General features: G+C 36.6%; 1 protein-coding gene across 1 annotated transcript in view; it reads right to left on the bottom strand.

Annotated features, from left to right (window-relative positions):
- Positions 1 to 3,453: 3,453 nt before the first annotated feature.
- TMPRSS11E (transmembrane serine protease 11E) overlaps positions 3,454 to 16,345 on the bottom strand; it is a 32,602-nt gene continuing 19,710 nt past the window's right edge. Inside the window, exons 7-11 of the mRNA XM_068541982.1 lie at positions 13,005 to 13,043; positions 11,331 to 11,508; positions 10,218 to 10,477; positions 9,468 to 9,610; positions 3,454 to 3,615 (exon numbers count right to left, since the gene is read on the bottom strand). Of these exons, the coding sequence (XP_068398083.1) occupies positions 3,454 to 3,615; positions 9,468 to 9,610; positions 10,218 to 10,477; positions 11,331 to 11,508; positions 13,005 to 13,043 (782 nt within the window). The remainder of the gene's footprint in view (positions 3,616 to 9,467; positions 9,611 to 10,217; positions 10,478 to 11,330; positions 11,509 to 13,004; positions 13,044 to 16,345) is intronic.

Here is a 16,345-nt window from a genome sequence, read left to right as displayed (position 1 = left end):
CCGTTTATATACCATTCTTGGAATGACAAAATTATACAGATGGAGAACAGATGGGTAGCATGAGGTGTCCTTGTGATCAAACTATTCTGCATTTTGACTGTGGTGGTGGCCCACAAATCCATACATGAGATAAAGCTACATGGAACTAAATACACACACACATGCAAATAACTGCGTGTTTTAAAAACATAAAATGTCAAAAGGTCAATAGATTGTCTCAATGTCAACTTCCTGGTTGTGATATTGTACTATAGCTAAGCTAGATGTTACCTTTGCCAGAAACTGGATAAAGGATACACATGATCTCTCTGTATTACATTTTACAGCTCTGTGTGAGTCTATGATTATCTGAAAATAAAATGTTGTTTTCAAGTGGTAAGAAATTTCAGAAAAAAGAATGTTATCTCCACTTGAGGGAGTCAAGGAAGGCTTCATGGAGGAGGCATCATTTGAACTAGACTGTAGATCTTCATGTAATCCAGTAACTCTATGGTTAATAAGGTTTATCATTTTTAAAAGTTGAAATGAATAATTAGAATAACAGAGAACAACTTGACAATTTCTTTTGGAATGATCCCAATAAAACTTCTTTTGTAGAATTAGAATTAAACAAGAAGTCAACGCATTCTGTTGACCTACTCATCTCTTCATTTTGAAAATACTTATTCAAGCTATTGTGATCAAGTAGCAATCGTATAAAATAAGACTGTAGTTACAGCAACAGTTATAATAGCACCGTTTCTTGAGCACCTACTATGTTCCGAGAACTTTGCTAAGCACTTTAAAATATCTCATTTTAATCTCTACAACAGTGTTTGAGGTAAATATTATTATCCCTGTTTTATAAGTGAGTATATTGAGGCTTAGTGTGTTTAAAATAACTGGCTTAAGTCACACAATGTAAAATCTGCGATTACTTCTTAACACATTATTAACCGGGGGATTTTTGCAGAAACTAACGCTTGTGGCCGTAATATGTCTCCAGTCAAAAATGTGTTAAATCAATGTATAAATAATAACAAAGCTATATTTTCTGCATAATACAAAAATAAAAGGTCAGTTCAACAACACTTATTGAAAGACTATTATATACAGAGCATTTTATTAGGTACTGTGGGAAGAGAAATAAAAGATGTAGCTGAGAAATGGCCTGCCCTCTTGCACAGTTAATAAATATTATTTCAGTCATGACTTCTTAACTTTTTCCAACGAGATGGTTAAAGCAGACATGTCCAAGAATGCTGAAACCCTTTATAAGTTATCTTTCAAAGAAAGTTATTTTAAAAATACGATACTGTATTATCTATTTCCCTGTGCACATAAAATTTGAACTATTGCTCATATTTTCACTGTGGCCTAACCTCTATTTCTCAAATCTTTTGCAAAAGAAAATATCAAAGATATTTCTCTGAGAAATATGATGCCATTGTGAAATTAAACTTCTAAAATTTCTCCTTAATTTAAATCTCTTCAAGTTTGTTTGCCAAAGAAATTCCTCATTATCACATTGTAAAATTTATTTTAGTTTGGAAAGTCACGTCCAGAAATCTGGAAAATACTACTCATGGTGTCAATTCATATGGATTCATTTTTAAATGCCTTCGCAAAGATGAATTGTATTCTTTCGGTTTTACTACAGTTTTCATTATTACTTGAACATCCCAAGGGCTTGCTTCCCTGTATCTACCTGGGTGCTACTTAGAGACCCAACTGCCAAACATACTCAAACAAGGGGAACCAATTTACAGAACACTGAGAGAAATTAAGTTTGAAATGTACTTAAGTCTTTGTTGAAAATTCAACATTTTCCTCAATTTTTTTCAAAAGAGTTCATTAAATGAAATATGTTTTTGCAAAATATTTAACGCTGTCAATTCATATCAGATTTCCTACCTTATTTTAGCCAAGTCCCTAAATTTTATCTGTTCATATACCAGTGTTATTTACGTTGGTAAAAGTCAATTTTTTTCTACTAATTTTTTTTTCAAAGTGGTTACGGTACAATACAGAACTCACATGAGTAGCTATACACAATGAGGAAAGGGTAATGGAAAGATTCCGTGAAATCTCACCACCAACAGGCCCGTACGCCATGGCACCCATCCTAACTTCATAGTGCCTAGATCACTTGAATGTTGTGTATCTAACAACTCAGTGATAATTTACCAAAGCTGAAATTATGAAGGTGGTTGATATTAGGCTTTTTCTCATCAACTTTATATCTAGGCAGTGAGCAATGCAGTGTCATGCTAGAGGTAGCAGGAGGCAGCTTTCGTGATGATGTCTTCCCTCTGAGCCCAGAAGAGTCTAAGAGGCCCATGGTCCAAGCACAGACTGGAAATGTGGAGGAGGAGGAGGGAGTGGTAGGAAGGGGAATCTGCAGTCATTTCAAAATAGAGGTCTGACCTCTAGCTTCATTTGCACAACTACGGCTACACACTAACACCTGGACCTTATTCCCCTTCAAGGCCTTGCAATTTGGAAAAGCTTTAAATACAAATACACAAGCACTTAGTGATAATTCCATTTCATTCAGTAGTTTGCACTGATTCTGTTTTTATTTCCTCCTATCCAACCATACAAAAATCTTACCACATAAGGTATGCTGGTTGTTCTTAAGTGAATTTTCATTCTAGCCTCAGACTTTAAAAGAATTTGCAATAAATTGATTGGTGACATTTTCCCCATCTTCCCCTTTCTCATAGATTATTATATTATAATATCAAGCAAATTGATGATATTTATTTTTTATTATTATATATTGACATTCTCAGTAGTGCAATGTTAAATAAATATTATTTGCTTTAACTTAGAATAAGTACATTATATAGAGTTTGTATAATTATTATAGGCCACAAGAAAACAGAATCTTCCCCACATTTATCTCTGTTGTTGGCTGGAAATGAAAATAAAGTTGTATCTTGGCTTCTCTTTGTTTCCTTAACTTTAGTTCCCATTCTTTTGCCGTCATGAAGTGTTTGGTATGCCGCTGTCTGTTTGCTTGAGCTTTCATAATGATTAAGATCATTTTCTTCATTCCATAAAGAAAAAAAAAACACCTAATACTTTTCTGTACGTAAAAATGTAGTTCTTTCCTTTTCATACTTCCTTTTACTCTTTGTCCTGCACCTTGAAAGTGGAAATTTACTGAGATGAGAGAAGCTGGGAAAATGAAGGAAGGGATCACTTCAAACTGTATGTATGCATGAGAAATTTATGTCAACAAGCCAAAATTTGATGACAGAAAACTCCTAGGAAACAAGTGACTGCAAGTTGAGACAGAATCCATCTGGCAGAAGCAGGATGCTATGTGAAGCAGAGGTAGGAAGGAAATAGCAGGTAGTTTAGTTCGATCGGTCACATCCAGGTGATCTGCATGACTCCTTCTGCAATTCTATATCTCTAAGAATGGCCTCTACACAAAAATGTGTTCCATTCTTCTAGGTTGTTCTCTCAGACACCAGTTTTGGAAGCGATCCAGTCCCGGAAGGCAGTCACTCTAGCATAAACACCGGGTTTATTGGGATGCCCACATTCGTCTCCCCAGCTCACTATTCCAGCGAGGTACCAGATATCTCTAGCATCTGGACTAACCAGTGGTCCTCCGGAGTCACCCTAAAGGAGAAGGGAGAGATTGGTAATTAGTATTTCAGTTTATCACAGAGAAATGTGCTATTTTTCTAACATGAGTTTAATGAAAGGGGTGGTTTTCAAAAATCTTCAGTGTGCTCAAATGAGAAGCAATGCTTTCTATCTATGCCAGTAATTCACATAAAGGAGGCGCTCCCCTACCTGGAGAACAGCTTAGACTCAGGGTTCAGTACACAGAGATTAAAGACTCCATCTCTTGGCAGGACAGTACTAGTCTGATACTTCTGACAAAATAACTGCCCATACTCTTTATCAGTTTGACACAGCTCCCAAAAGAAGAGTGAAGAATTTATTACTGATAAAGAGTATGGACATTAGGGTCAGACACCTGGGTTTAAATCTCAAGTCTGGCCCTTCCAAGCTGGCTAAGACCTTTAATTTGCTTATTTGTAATGCTGCTAATAATACCTATCTTCAATGATAATTTTGAAGATTATGCAAGACAGCATATGCAATGTGCTCAGCACAGAGCCTGGCGCAAAACAGAACTTAGTAAATATTATATATAACCACAAATTCCAATTGTTTGTGCCTTGTGAAAAACAGCCAGCGGGCTGTTTCTTTATACAGGTCATAAAAACAAGGTGCTGACTGATCTTCCCGAAAAATCCTGGGGTCTCTAGTTGCTGACCACCCACTAAGTGTTCAGCACTATATGAAACTATTAATTAACATATTATTTCATTAACCCATGTAATTCTGGCAACAAAACATGGAGTTAGGTTTCATTTTCTCCATTTTAGCAGTGAAGAAACTGAAGCCAACAGAAGTTAAGCAATTTTCCTGATATCACATGCTATTCAATATCCAGAGTGATCTAACTCAGAAGCCTATGCTTTTTTTCCCCTTACATTATACTAACTTCCTTGTGAATTTTCTTTTGTCCACATAAAAATATTAACTAATACTAATAACAACTCAATTAAAAATAATGTGTTTGTAATTTTTAAATCAATTAACCAATAAGTATTTACTTATACTCTCATATGTGGTAGGAGATGTAAAAAGAGTATAAACACATGAGCCCTCCTCTCAAGCAGTGTACAATCTGCTTATAGAAATAAAATGTACTATATGAAGCTATTTGAAAACAAATCACTTTGATAATTGAAACCCAGGCATATGTGAAGACATAGCAGATTAGGAAAAAGAAATAGAAAATTGCCAGAGACAACAAAGCTTAAATTTGTTTAAGAGACAAGAGTGAATGAGTCTGAGAATAAAGTAATTAAGGAAAAAAAGACAGCAGTGAGTCTAACAGCATTACAAGCTGAAAACTAAGGTAATGCCAGCAAGTATCAAATAGAGAAAGATATAGTGGGTTCTGTTAACATTAGTTAGCTCACATGCGATTGGTGAATAGGGAAGTTATATCAGGATAAGGTGGAAGTTTTCATGGCTTTTATGTGTTTTTGTCTTAGGCAGGGGAGCCAGGATAATGGGAGTAGAATTGCAACCATCAGAAGAAAAGGCCTCAGCTAGACTATTGCACAGGCGGAAGCCTTTGAGGCTCTATTTTAAGAAAATGTTAAGAGTGTCGGTGCTGAGGAACCCCTCTCCCCGCCCAGAGTGGCACAGCCCAGGCTTGCTTAATTCTTGGGTCCTGGCAGGTTGGAGTTCCTCCTCTGCCCAGAGCTATACTCCCACGTGCATTATCTCAGCCTCAGCAAGTCAGTATTTCTACTCTGTTGTTTCTGTGCAATTTTAACTTCCCTTAAGTCAGCCACCAGCCACCCTGGGCATTCTGTCTACCTACATTGTCTAAGTTATTTTTCAAGGTACAATTATTTTTGTTGTTGTCGATGTTGTTAATTCTCTGGTTACAGAGTTGCATAGCCTTTGAGGGGTCTGTTGGTCTGTATCTAACCCTATTTTTACCATAAATTCAGTTATTTTTAGTGAGTGGGTTTAGTGAGAAACATAACAGGAAGTTTATTCAAGAATATGTGTATGGGACTTCCCTGGTGGTGCAGTGGTTAAGAATCTGCCTGGCAATGCAGGGGACACAGGTTCCATCCCTGGCCCGGGAAGGTCCCACATGCGGCGGAGCAACTAAGCCCGTGCACCACAACTACTGAGCCTGCGCTCTAGGACCCGCGAGCCACAACTACTGAGCCTGCACGCCTAGAGCCCGAGCTCCGCAACAAGAGAAGCCACTGCAATAAGAAGCTCGAGAACCACAACGAAGAGTAGCCCCCGCTCGCTGCAGCTAGAGAAAGCCCGCTCGCAGCAACGAAGACCCAAAATAGCCAAAGAAAAAATAAAGGAATATGTGTATGTATAACTGATATAACTGATTCACTATGCTGTACAGCAGAAACTAACACAACATTGTAAATCAACTATACTCCAATAAAAAATTTTTTAAAAAAGAATATATATATATATATCACAACAGAAACTTTTAAAACTAGAAGAAGCCAAACTAGAAACCAATGTTAGTGATCAAGATATGAAGTAATGAAGGAATAGAGTAGGGTTTTAACAGAAAGAATAAAGACAAAGAGATAAATTTGGAAGAAATAGTATAGAGGAAAAATATTCTATGACTTAATTGATTACATGCGAAGGAGATTTAAGAGTAAAAGAAGCTTCCAAGAATAATGAAAGCCAACCACATAAATGAGAAACTTGAAATGAAAAAACAGGTAACATTTCGTGATGCCTGTTGAGTTTAAAATGGTAAGTACATAAATGTTAGTCTTATACTAACAACTTAAAACATATAAATGGAAACGGTTTTGTAGTACATGAAAATGTGAGACTGAATTTGGGCAAGAGGTTAATTTTGGAGATGTAGGTTTGGAAGTCATTAAAGTGACAGCTGACTTAAAGAAAAGATAATTTCTTTGAGTGAGTATATAGAGAGGAAAAAAAATGAGTGTTGAGGAACAGCCAGGCTTAGAGAGAGGGAGAGAGGAAGAGGAAGAGAAAGAGAAACCAAAATAAGGAACCAGAAATGAGTTGTTGGGGAAGGAGGGAGGGGAAAATCACCATATTTCAGGATCATGGAACCCAAAGAAAGATCATATTTGAAGAGGGGGTAGCCACATGCCACTGAGATGGGAAGGAGTAGGAGACCCAAGTAAAGGTTTTTGCATATAAAGTCATTAATGATTTTTGAGATATTAAAATATATGGAGGCAGTAAAGTGGCAAAAATTGTGGAGAGTAGACATAAAAGAGGGGGAAAAATGAGTGCCAGGTCCCCCCTGAAATAGAAAAGCAGGATATCATAATCACAAGGCTAAACTTGGTTCCTCCTCTTTAATTCCCCAAATTTACAAGACATTCACATCTAATACTATTATAAAAATGGCATTGTAGAATAGGTGACATATTTTCAAGTGAAATCATATACATCTGTGATTTATTTCAAAATAGATCTAGAGTTTAGGGTGGGGAGAAGAAGGTTGGGGGGTTAAAATATATAGGAATGAAATAAGATCGACCATGAGTTGATAATGTTGAAGCTGCGTGATGAGTAAACACTCCAGCCTATCACAGAAAACACTGTGGCCCCATTCCAACCCCCATAAGCAAGGGCCAGTTGGGGAGCCTAGACTTCCAGCCTCACCAGGATCTAATGAGGCCCAATCCCCCATCAGACTTATGTCAGAGAAGGCTGAGTGGGGAGCCGCTCTTTCATCCCTGCCAGGTGATGATGAAGCCTTCCTCTGCCTCCTCTGTGGTGACCAGCTGGGGAGCCTGGACTACCACCCAATGGTAAGGAGGCATAACTTTCTCTCCCACTAGGGTGATGTCAGAAGAGACCTAGTGGAGAGCCAAGCAGTGATGAGGCCACTACCCCATGAGGTCAGTGGAGACCACAAGGGGAGCAGTAACAAGATGCCCCCATCCAGAGTGTTATTTTTATATTGATACTTCATCCTCACTATCTCAGGCTTTACATGTGGAATCCCCCAAATGGAAGGGGTGGGGGTTTTTCTGTTCATCCAACAAGTTGGTGAGGATGGGGAAAAGAAAATATTTAAAGAAAATTAAATTTAATACGTTTCTCTAACCTTTAAAACAACAACAACAACAACAACCAAAAAAACCCACGCCTAGTGAGGAGCCTGAAATTCCACCTCCATCCAGCAGTAACAAAGCACTATTCACCACCCTGGTGTCAGAGGACAGTGAGTGGGGAATAGGATAGCACTTCCCTACCCCCTCTGGTGTCATGTCAGGGGAGCCCTGTTAAAACAGAAGACACAGAGACTCATAACATAATACCCCAAATGTCCAGGATACATCTGAAAATCACTCAATACCAAGAACCAGGAAAATTTTAACTTGAGTGAGAAAAGGCAATCAATAGACACTGACACTGAGACGACACAGATGTTGGAGTTATCTGACAAAGATTTTAAGGCAGCCATCACAAAAATGTCTTAATGAGCAATTGCCACCATGCTTGAAATAAATGAAAAAATTTAGAAGTTTCAGTAAAGAAATAGCATACATAAAGGATCAAATGGAAATCTCAGAACTGAAAAATACAATAATCAACAACAACAACAAAAAAACCTCACTAGAAGTGCCTAACAGAAGAATGGGGATGATGGAAGAAAAAAAATCAATGAACTTGAAGACAGAATGATAGAAATTACTCAATTTGAACAGAGAGAAAGAGGAGTGGGAAGAAAAAGAACAGAAGCTTAGAGATCTCTGAGACCATAATGGAAGAGCTAATGTACCTGTTATTAGAGTTCCAGAAAGAGACAAAAAAGAAAGTAAGGCTGAAAAAGTTTTCAAAGAAATAATGGCTGAAAATTTCCCAAATTTGTCAAAGGACATAAACCTGCAGATTAAAAAGCTGAGCAAGCCCTAAGCAGTATAACCCAGAGAAATCCATGACAAGATACGTAATCAAACTTCTGAAAACTAAAGACAAAGAGAAAACCTTGAACACAGCAAGAAATGACACCTCATCTTTTAGGGAAAAACAATTCTAATAACAGCAGATTCCTCATCAGAGATCACAGAAGCCATGATTTAAGTGCTGGGGAAAAAAAAAACAAACTGTCAATCCTAAATTCTATATCTGGCAAAATTATGATTTAGAAATGAATAGGAAATATAGAATTTTGCAAACAAAGAAAATCTAAGGGAATTTGTCACTAGCAGATCTACACTAAAAGAATGGCTAAAGGAAGTTTCTGAAACAGAAAAGAAATGATATAAAAAGAATCTTAGAAAACCAGAAGGAAAGAAAGAACAAATTACGAGTAAATAGACTTCCCTTCTCCTCTTGAGTTTTCTAAGTTACATTTGGCACTTGAAGCAGAAACATTGTTTGATGTGGCTCTCAGCATATAGAGAGGAAATATTTAATATTTGTATTTATTAATATTTAATATTATAAGTGAGGGAGGGTTAAAGAGACTTAAAGGGAGGTACATTTTCTATTCTAAACCCCACTCAAACTAGTAAAATCTCAATGCCAGTAGACTGTGATAAGTTATGTGTATTTAACTTAGAGGAACCACACAATTTTCTTACAAAGAGAGAGTCTGGTCAAAAACACTAATAAATAAATCAAAATGGAATTCTAAAAACAGGTTACTGTATGATTCTACTTAGATAACACTCTCAAAATGACAAAATTATAGAGGGCGAACAGATTAGTGATTGCCAGGTGTTAGTGATCGTAAAGTGTTGGGGGAGGGAAACAGATGTTATTATAAAGGGAGACAGACCTCTGTGGTGACGGAAGATGAGACCCCTCTGTACTATCTTTGCAACTTCCTGTAAAGCTGTAATTATTTAAAAATAAAAGGTGAACAAAAAGTTATGTAGCCAACCACTTACCTGGCACGCATCTCTGTTTCCTTTCAAGGAGCCAGCACATAACATTCTAGGAGTTATGGCCTTATTGTAAGCTTTGTGTTCATTACAGGTTTTAGTGTCTATGAGATCCACCTGTACTTGCCGAAGGTGATTTTGACTGCTTCCTAAAGGAAAAAAATAGACTTCATATTTATAAATCTACATATATTCTATAAATCTGAAGAAAGTCTTTTATAATTAATTATTGGATAAGGTGGTGGCATAGAATCTTAGGATATGTATTTTTTCAGATACAGTAAAATTTGGGAAATGAATTCTTTTCTAACTATTTTAAATGAAGTTAGGTGCCTAGGAAAGAACCTCCAGTTTGTTTAAGTAATTTCTCTGTCATTGTTAAGCTTAGAAGATAATTTCAGCAGGGGAGAATGGTGGCTTTATGATTCTCTGATCTTCACAACTGGGTGTATGTATTAATGATCCCTAATCTCTTATGTGGTTAATACCCTAGTAAAAATTTCAGATATATTTACTCTTTCAGACACCTTACCAAGCACAATTATTATAGTGGTAGTGATGCATTTGACAGTAACCTAAGGCCTGAAGGAACTTATGTGTCTTCTAAATGACTTAGTTCACAAGTAGGGCCTGACTTGGCCCAGGTCCATATGACCAACCCACAAACATATTTTGGCGTAATGGCATTCCATTCTTTAAATGCCTTAGAATACCAAATTAAATTACTATGATTTGACTTTCTCCTCAGATGCGCACCATCATTTTGCAGTGCTCCAAATCCTGTCACAAACATCTCATCACCAGGGTGGAATTCACGGGATGCATCAGGGAGACAAATTCTGTGTACTGCATTTGTGTAGGGAACAGGGCTAGAAAGCTCTGCAACTGAAATATCATAGTCATGTGATGGATATTTGTATTTTTCATGCACAATTATCCTCCGGAGGCCTTGTTTCATTTTTGGAGGCTCTATTTTTACTCCAAAGGAAGCAGTCCATCTGGCTGGGTCCTTATACCTGAGGAGAAAGTATGAGGAACAAATCCTACTTTACCATTTTTACCAGTATAACTACTTATATTAAATAATTTAGTGTAAAAGTATCAATATAAGTTTTCTTTTTAAAATGATGGTTTCTATGCATAGATACAAACTCTTTCCAATCTAAGGCTCAGGTGTCAGATCAGGTGGAAATTCCACCTTGGCATGTTTCTCAGGATATGCACACCACTCAGCATGCTGAGTCACCCACTCCAGATCCTAGGACCTTTTGACATTTCTGGGCATCAGTTGACTCCAGGGGACATATGGAAAGCATATCCTGTACCGAATGAGAGAACTGAATGTATTCTATGTGCACCATGTTGCCTATCCACACATTTCTCTGAAAATCGAAAACGTTACACAATAATTTAACAAAGCATTACTCATCCTGTATACTGTAGGCATTTTGCACTGGGTTGGAAGACTGAATTGAAATTCCTTGAAATACAACTAGTCGACCTATTCAGTTGTATAATTTGTTACTACCAAATTTCTTCATATTTAATTTTTTCTTACAACGTGGAATTTCCCTATCAGGGTCAAACCTACAATCCACCTAGCCTCCATCTCTGATAGATGACTCTCAAATTCCTGCTTCCTTTGATAAATTATTGTGTAGTTGTCAATGGATAATTTATCTACATGTACTTTGGTACCATTTCCATTTCTAAACTATAAAACCTCTTACTAAGGTTTATGAGTTTCCCACTCTCATATATATATGATCTTTAATTTGTATTAAACTCATCTCTCATGAGGTATTTCCTTCCTGCCAAGCCCCAGTGCGCTTTGCTTACCCTTAGTCATTCTCAAGGTTCAGGACTTACGTTCTAAAGCAGTGAGCAGCACTCACAAGCCATGTGTCATTAATCAAAGTTGCTCCACAGCGATGGATCCCATCCCATTGCAGACTAGCTTGCCATGGCCATTCACCCTCTTGTACCTCTGTCCCACCAACAATCCTGAGACTCTGTCTTGTAGTTTTGTTCCTTCGTGTCCCACAGCCTGCAAAAGAGATGATGCGTTAGTTAGCAGTTGTTTTTTAAGTAATCAAATTGTGTTACTGCGTCTCAAATTTCTTATACTTTGTGCTCCAACAGTATCACGTATTTTCTCTTGTTCTTACCTTTGCTTAAACTGTAGTGTTCCATTTACTTAACTCCTATTCATCTTGTAAGATTTAAATCAGTCATTACCTTCTCTAGGATGCCTTCCCTAATAATTCCCTTGCCTCCAGACTGGATTACTTATGACTTTCTTGATGCTTACATCAAAATAATAATAACAATAACAATAATAATAACAATAATAATACTCTGTGTGTATATATGTCTCTATATAATAGATTAATATATATTAGTTTATATTATTGTATGTATATATATCTAATATTAGTATGAGGATATTGTTTATAACAGGATGTCTCAATCTTGGCACTATTGACACTGTTAGATGGATAATTCCTTGTGTGGGGGGCCGTCTCATGCGTAGTAGGATGTTTAAAGGATCCCTGGCCTATATACACCAGTACCAATAGCATCCCGCCCCCCTACAATCATGATAACCAAAATGCCACAACAGGACAGAGCCACTTGGGGGCCAAATTGCCCCTGTTTGAGAACTATTATTTTAGAATTCTGTTTATGCATTAGTCTCATATATCTAGTCTCATTTGAGTACGAGCTGCCTTAAGCAAGGAGTAAATCTTATCCATTTTATATCCCTATTGACTAACACAGCACTAGCAAATAGCAAGTTCCCACTAAATATTGGTGACAAAAATATATGCCATTTAGGTAATGGGATTATCCTTTGGTTTTATGTTTAGTTAAGTTTGTGAATTAACCAACGTTCTGAGCTGGTGAATAACACACTTCCTTTCATCTTTTTACATAAATGTATTTTGTACTAATTCTGTTAAATATCAAATGTATTCTCTGAATCATGGTAGGGTACTCTGCTATAGGGGAAAGGAAACACTAAGCCTTGAGTCAGTATTTTTTTAAAATATGGGTGAAGATATTATCTGGGCCTTCAATAATTTCATCAATCTATACTCCAACCCCATAATTGTCTGCAATTTTTACAATAGGGATTAATAACATCAAGATTTTATTTAGTGTAGAGTAACACTAAATTTCTGCCTCTAGCTGACAAATAGCAACATACAGATTACTTTTATATAATCTTTACAAAATGTTCATGAGAGTATATTGTAGATATCTGCAATCAAAACATTGAGAAGTATTTTTGCCTTTTCTTTAACAACTGTACTACTCTCTTCCACTACACATCTGCCACAAGCCCCATACATCCATTCCAAAGTCCTCCCAGTTTTTATCCTTTTGCGATAAAATGTGCCTCAGAAATAAGATAAAATACCATGAGCTGTGCACAGATCAAACTTTATTCTGACCCTATAATACCAACAAAACCTAACTAATCTGGAGTTAAATTTTTTCATTCAGGTAATGCAATTTTAATAAATATATTAAACTTACAATTGTTCAGAAAGTTGTCTGTTTCTGTCTTGTTGATTTCTGAAACACACAGAAATGGTGAATAGAACAGGGTTTGCACATCAGAATTTCATAATGCCTCTGAGTACTTCAAATACTAAAGGTTGCTCAATTCCATTATTAGATAGTATCTCTATGTTGTTAAAAAAAAAAAGCAACACAGTTAGTTTATCATAGATAGAATAGGTTCATTGTCTTGGGGAGAAGGGAGATTTGAACAGTGTTTCTTAAACTTTAGTGTGGCCAAAAGTCACCTAGAGAGCATCTTTATACTGTAAATTCCTGTTCCTCTTCCCAGTGATTCTGACTCAGTAGCTTTGTGCTGAAACCCAGGAATCTGACTTTTATAGCCAGAAATAAGATGCAGGTAGTCCAGCCTTTTGGGGGGACATACTATTCTAAACCAGAGTATTGATTCCCCAGATGCGATGATATTTTTATTGACCATTATTTCAGATTTTCTTTTTTTACCAAACTCATAGGCATAGTTCCATCTGTATAACATATTCCAGTGGCATATCCATAGATTTGTCCTTACTCCCATTTAAAAGCAAATGTTATCCTTTTCCAGGTCTTCTTTCTGCTGAAGTTTTAGCAAGACAGTTTGCCCTCAAATTGTCATTCAACTCTAGCCAGTGGCTCCTTAGTTTGTTGACTTGTCAACAATCAGGTCTTAATCCTATCCAAACACTAAACCAACTGACAGATACATAAAACTTTAAGAACTCAAATTTCCTGACTCGGTAGATTTCCAACGGCCCAACCTATTTTCTTAGAACACGGCAAGATGGGAGTTCTAAATGCAAAATATTTTAAAGTTAATTTTTCTTTTAGTATTTAATAGTATTGATTTACCAAAAAAAAAAAAAAAAATCTGTATTCTTGAGAGGCTTCTTTCTGACTTTCTCTATTCTGGCTATATTTGGAGAAAATGACAAAAATGAGGAAGAAGTGACCATTTATTCTCAGTAAATAAAACACCACCACCACTAGTCTCCCTATTTCAATAACCTGTTCTTTATTTCAAGCTTTTCCTAGAGAAAATTCTGGCTTTTCATTTTTTTTAATTGGAGTATATTTTCTTTACAATGTTGTGTTAGTTTCTGCTGTACAGTGAAGTGAATCAGCTATATGTTTATATATATCCCCTCCCTCTTAGACCTCCCTCACACCCAACTCACCCCACGTCCCACCCAAGGGACAGGTCAGCATAGAGCACCAAGCTTTCTGTGCTTTATAGCATGGTTCTACTAGCTATTTTACGCATGGTAGTATACATATGTCAATCCTAATCTCTCAGTTCGTCCCACCCTCCCCTTCCCCACCTGTGTCCACATATCTGTTCTCTACATCTATGTTTCTATTCCTGCCCTGAATATAGGTTCATCTGTACCATTTTTCTAGATTCCACATATATGCATTAATATACGATACTTGTTTTTCTCTTTCTAGCTTACTTCACTCTATGTGACAGACTCTAGGTCCATCCACATCTCTACAAATGACCCAATTTCATTCCTTTATATGGCTGAGAAATATTCCATTGTACATATGTACCACATCTTCTTTACCCATTCACCTGTCATTGGACATTTAGGTTGTTTCCATGTCCTGCCTATTGTAAATAGTGCTGCAATGAACATTGGGGTGCATGTGTCTTTTTGCATTATGGTTTTCTCAGGGTATATGCCCAGTACTAGGATTGCTGGGTCATATGGTAGTTCTATTTTTAGTTTTTTAAGGAACCTCCATACTGTTCTCCATAGTGGCTGTATCAATTTACATTCCCACCAACAGTGCAAGAGGGCTCCCTTTTCTCTACACCCTCTCCAGCATTTACTGTTTGTAGATTTTGTGATGATGGCCATTGTGACCAGTGTGAGGTGATACCTCATTGTAGTTTTGATTTCCATTTCTCTAATAATTAGTGATGTTGAGCATCTTTTCATGTGCCTCACTGCTATCTGTATGTCTTCTTTGGTGAAATGTCTGTTTAGGTCTTCTGCCCATTTTTGAAATGGGTTTCTTGTTTTTTTGATTTGAGCTCCATGAGCTGTTTGTATATTTTGGAGATTAATCCTTTGTCTGTTGCTTCATTTGCAAATAATTTCTCCCATTCTGAGAGTTATCTTTTGGTCTTGTTTATGGTTTCCTTTGCTGTGCAAAAACTTTTAAGTTTCATTAGGTCCCATTTGTTTATTTTTGTTTTTATTTCCATTACTCAAGGAGGTAGGTCAAAAAATATCTTGCTGTGGTTTATGTCAAAGAGTGTTTTTCCTATGTTTTCCTCCAAGAGTTTTAGAGTCCCCAGTCTTACGTTTAGGTCTTTAATCCATTTTGGGTTTATTTTTGTGTATGGTGTTAGGGAGTGTTCTAATTTCATTCTTTTACATGTAGCTGTCCAGTTTTCGCAACACCACTTATTGAAGAGGCTGTCTTTTCTCCATTGTATGTTCTTGCTTCCTTCATCATAAATTAGATAACTATATGTACATGGGTTTATCTCTGGGCTTTCTATCCGGTACCATTGATCTATATTTCTGTTTTTGTGCCAGTACCATCCTGTCTTGATTACTATAGCTTTGTAGTATAGTTTGAAGTCAGGGAGCCTGATACCTCCAGCTCAGTTTTTCTTTCTCAAGATTGCTTTCTTTCTCAAGATCTTTAGGGTCTTTTGTGCTTCCATACAAATTGTAAAACTTTTTCTTCTAATTCTGTGAAGAATGTCATTGGTAATTTGATATGGATTGCATTGAATCTGTAGATTGCTTTGGGTAGTATAGTCGTTTTCACAATATTGATTCTTCCAATCCAAGAACATGGTATATTTCTCCATCTGTTTATGTTATCTTTGATTTCTTTCATCAGTGTTTTATAGTTTTCTGAGTACAGGTCTTTTGCCTCCTTAGGTAGCTTTATTCCTAGGTATTTTATTCTTTTTGTTGCAATGGTAAAAGATTGTTTCTTTAATTTTTCTTTCTTATCTTTTGTGGTTCGTGTATAGGAATGCAAGAGATTACTATGCATTAATTTTGTGTCCTGAAGCCTTACCAAATTCATCAATTAGTTCTAGTAGCTTTCTGGTGGCATCTTTAGGATTTTCTATGTATAGTATCATGACATATGCAAACAATGACAGTTTTACTTCCTCTTTTCTGATTTGGATTCCTTTTATTTCTTTTTCTTCTCTGATTGCCATGGCTAGGACTTCCAAGACTATGTTGAATAATAGTGGTGAGAGTGGTTATCCTTGTCTTGTTACTGATCTTAGAGGAAATGCTTTCAGTTTTTCACCGTTGAGAATGATGTTTGCTGTGGGTTTG

The sequence above is a fragment of the Eschrichtius robustus genome, chromosome 4 (genome assembly GCF_028021215.1).
Source record: "Eschrichtius robustus isolate mEscRob2 chromosome 4, mEscRob2.pri, whole genome shotgun sequence".
NCBI lineage: Eukaryota > Metazoa > Chordata > Mammalia > Artiodactyla > Eschrichtiidae > Eschrichtius > Eschrichtius robustus.
The sequence above is the reverse complement of the archived record's forward strand: the minus strand, read 5'-3'. Positions and strand labels throughout refer to the sequence as shown.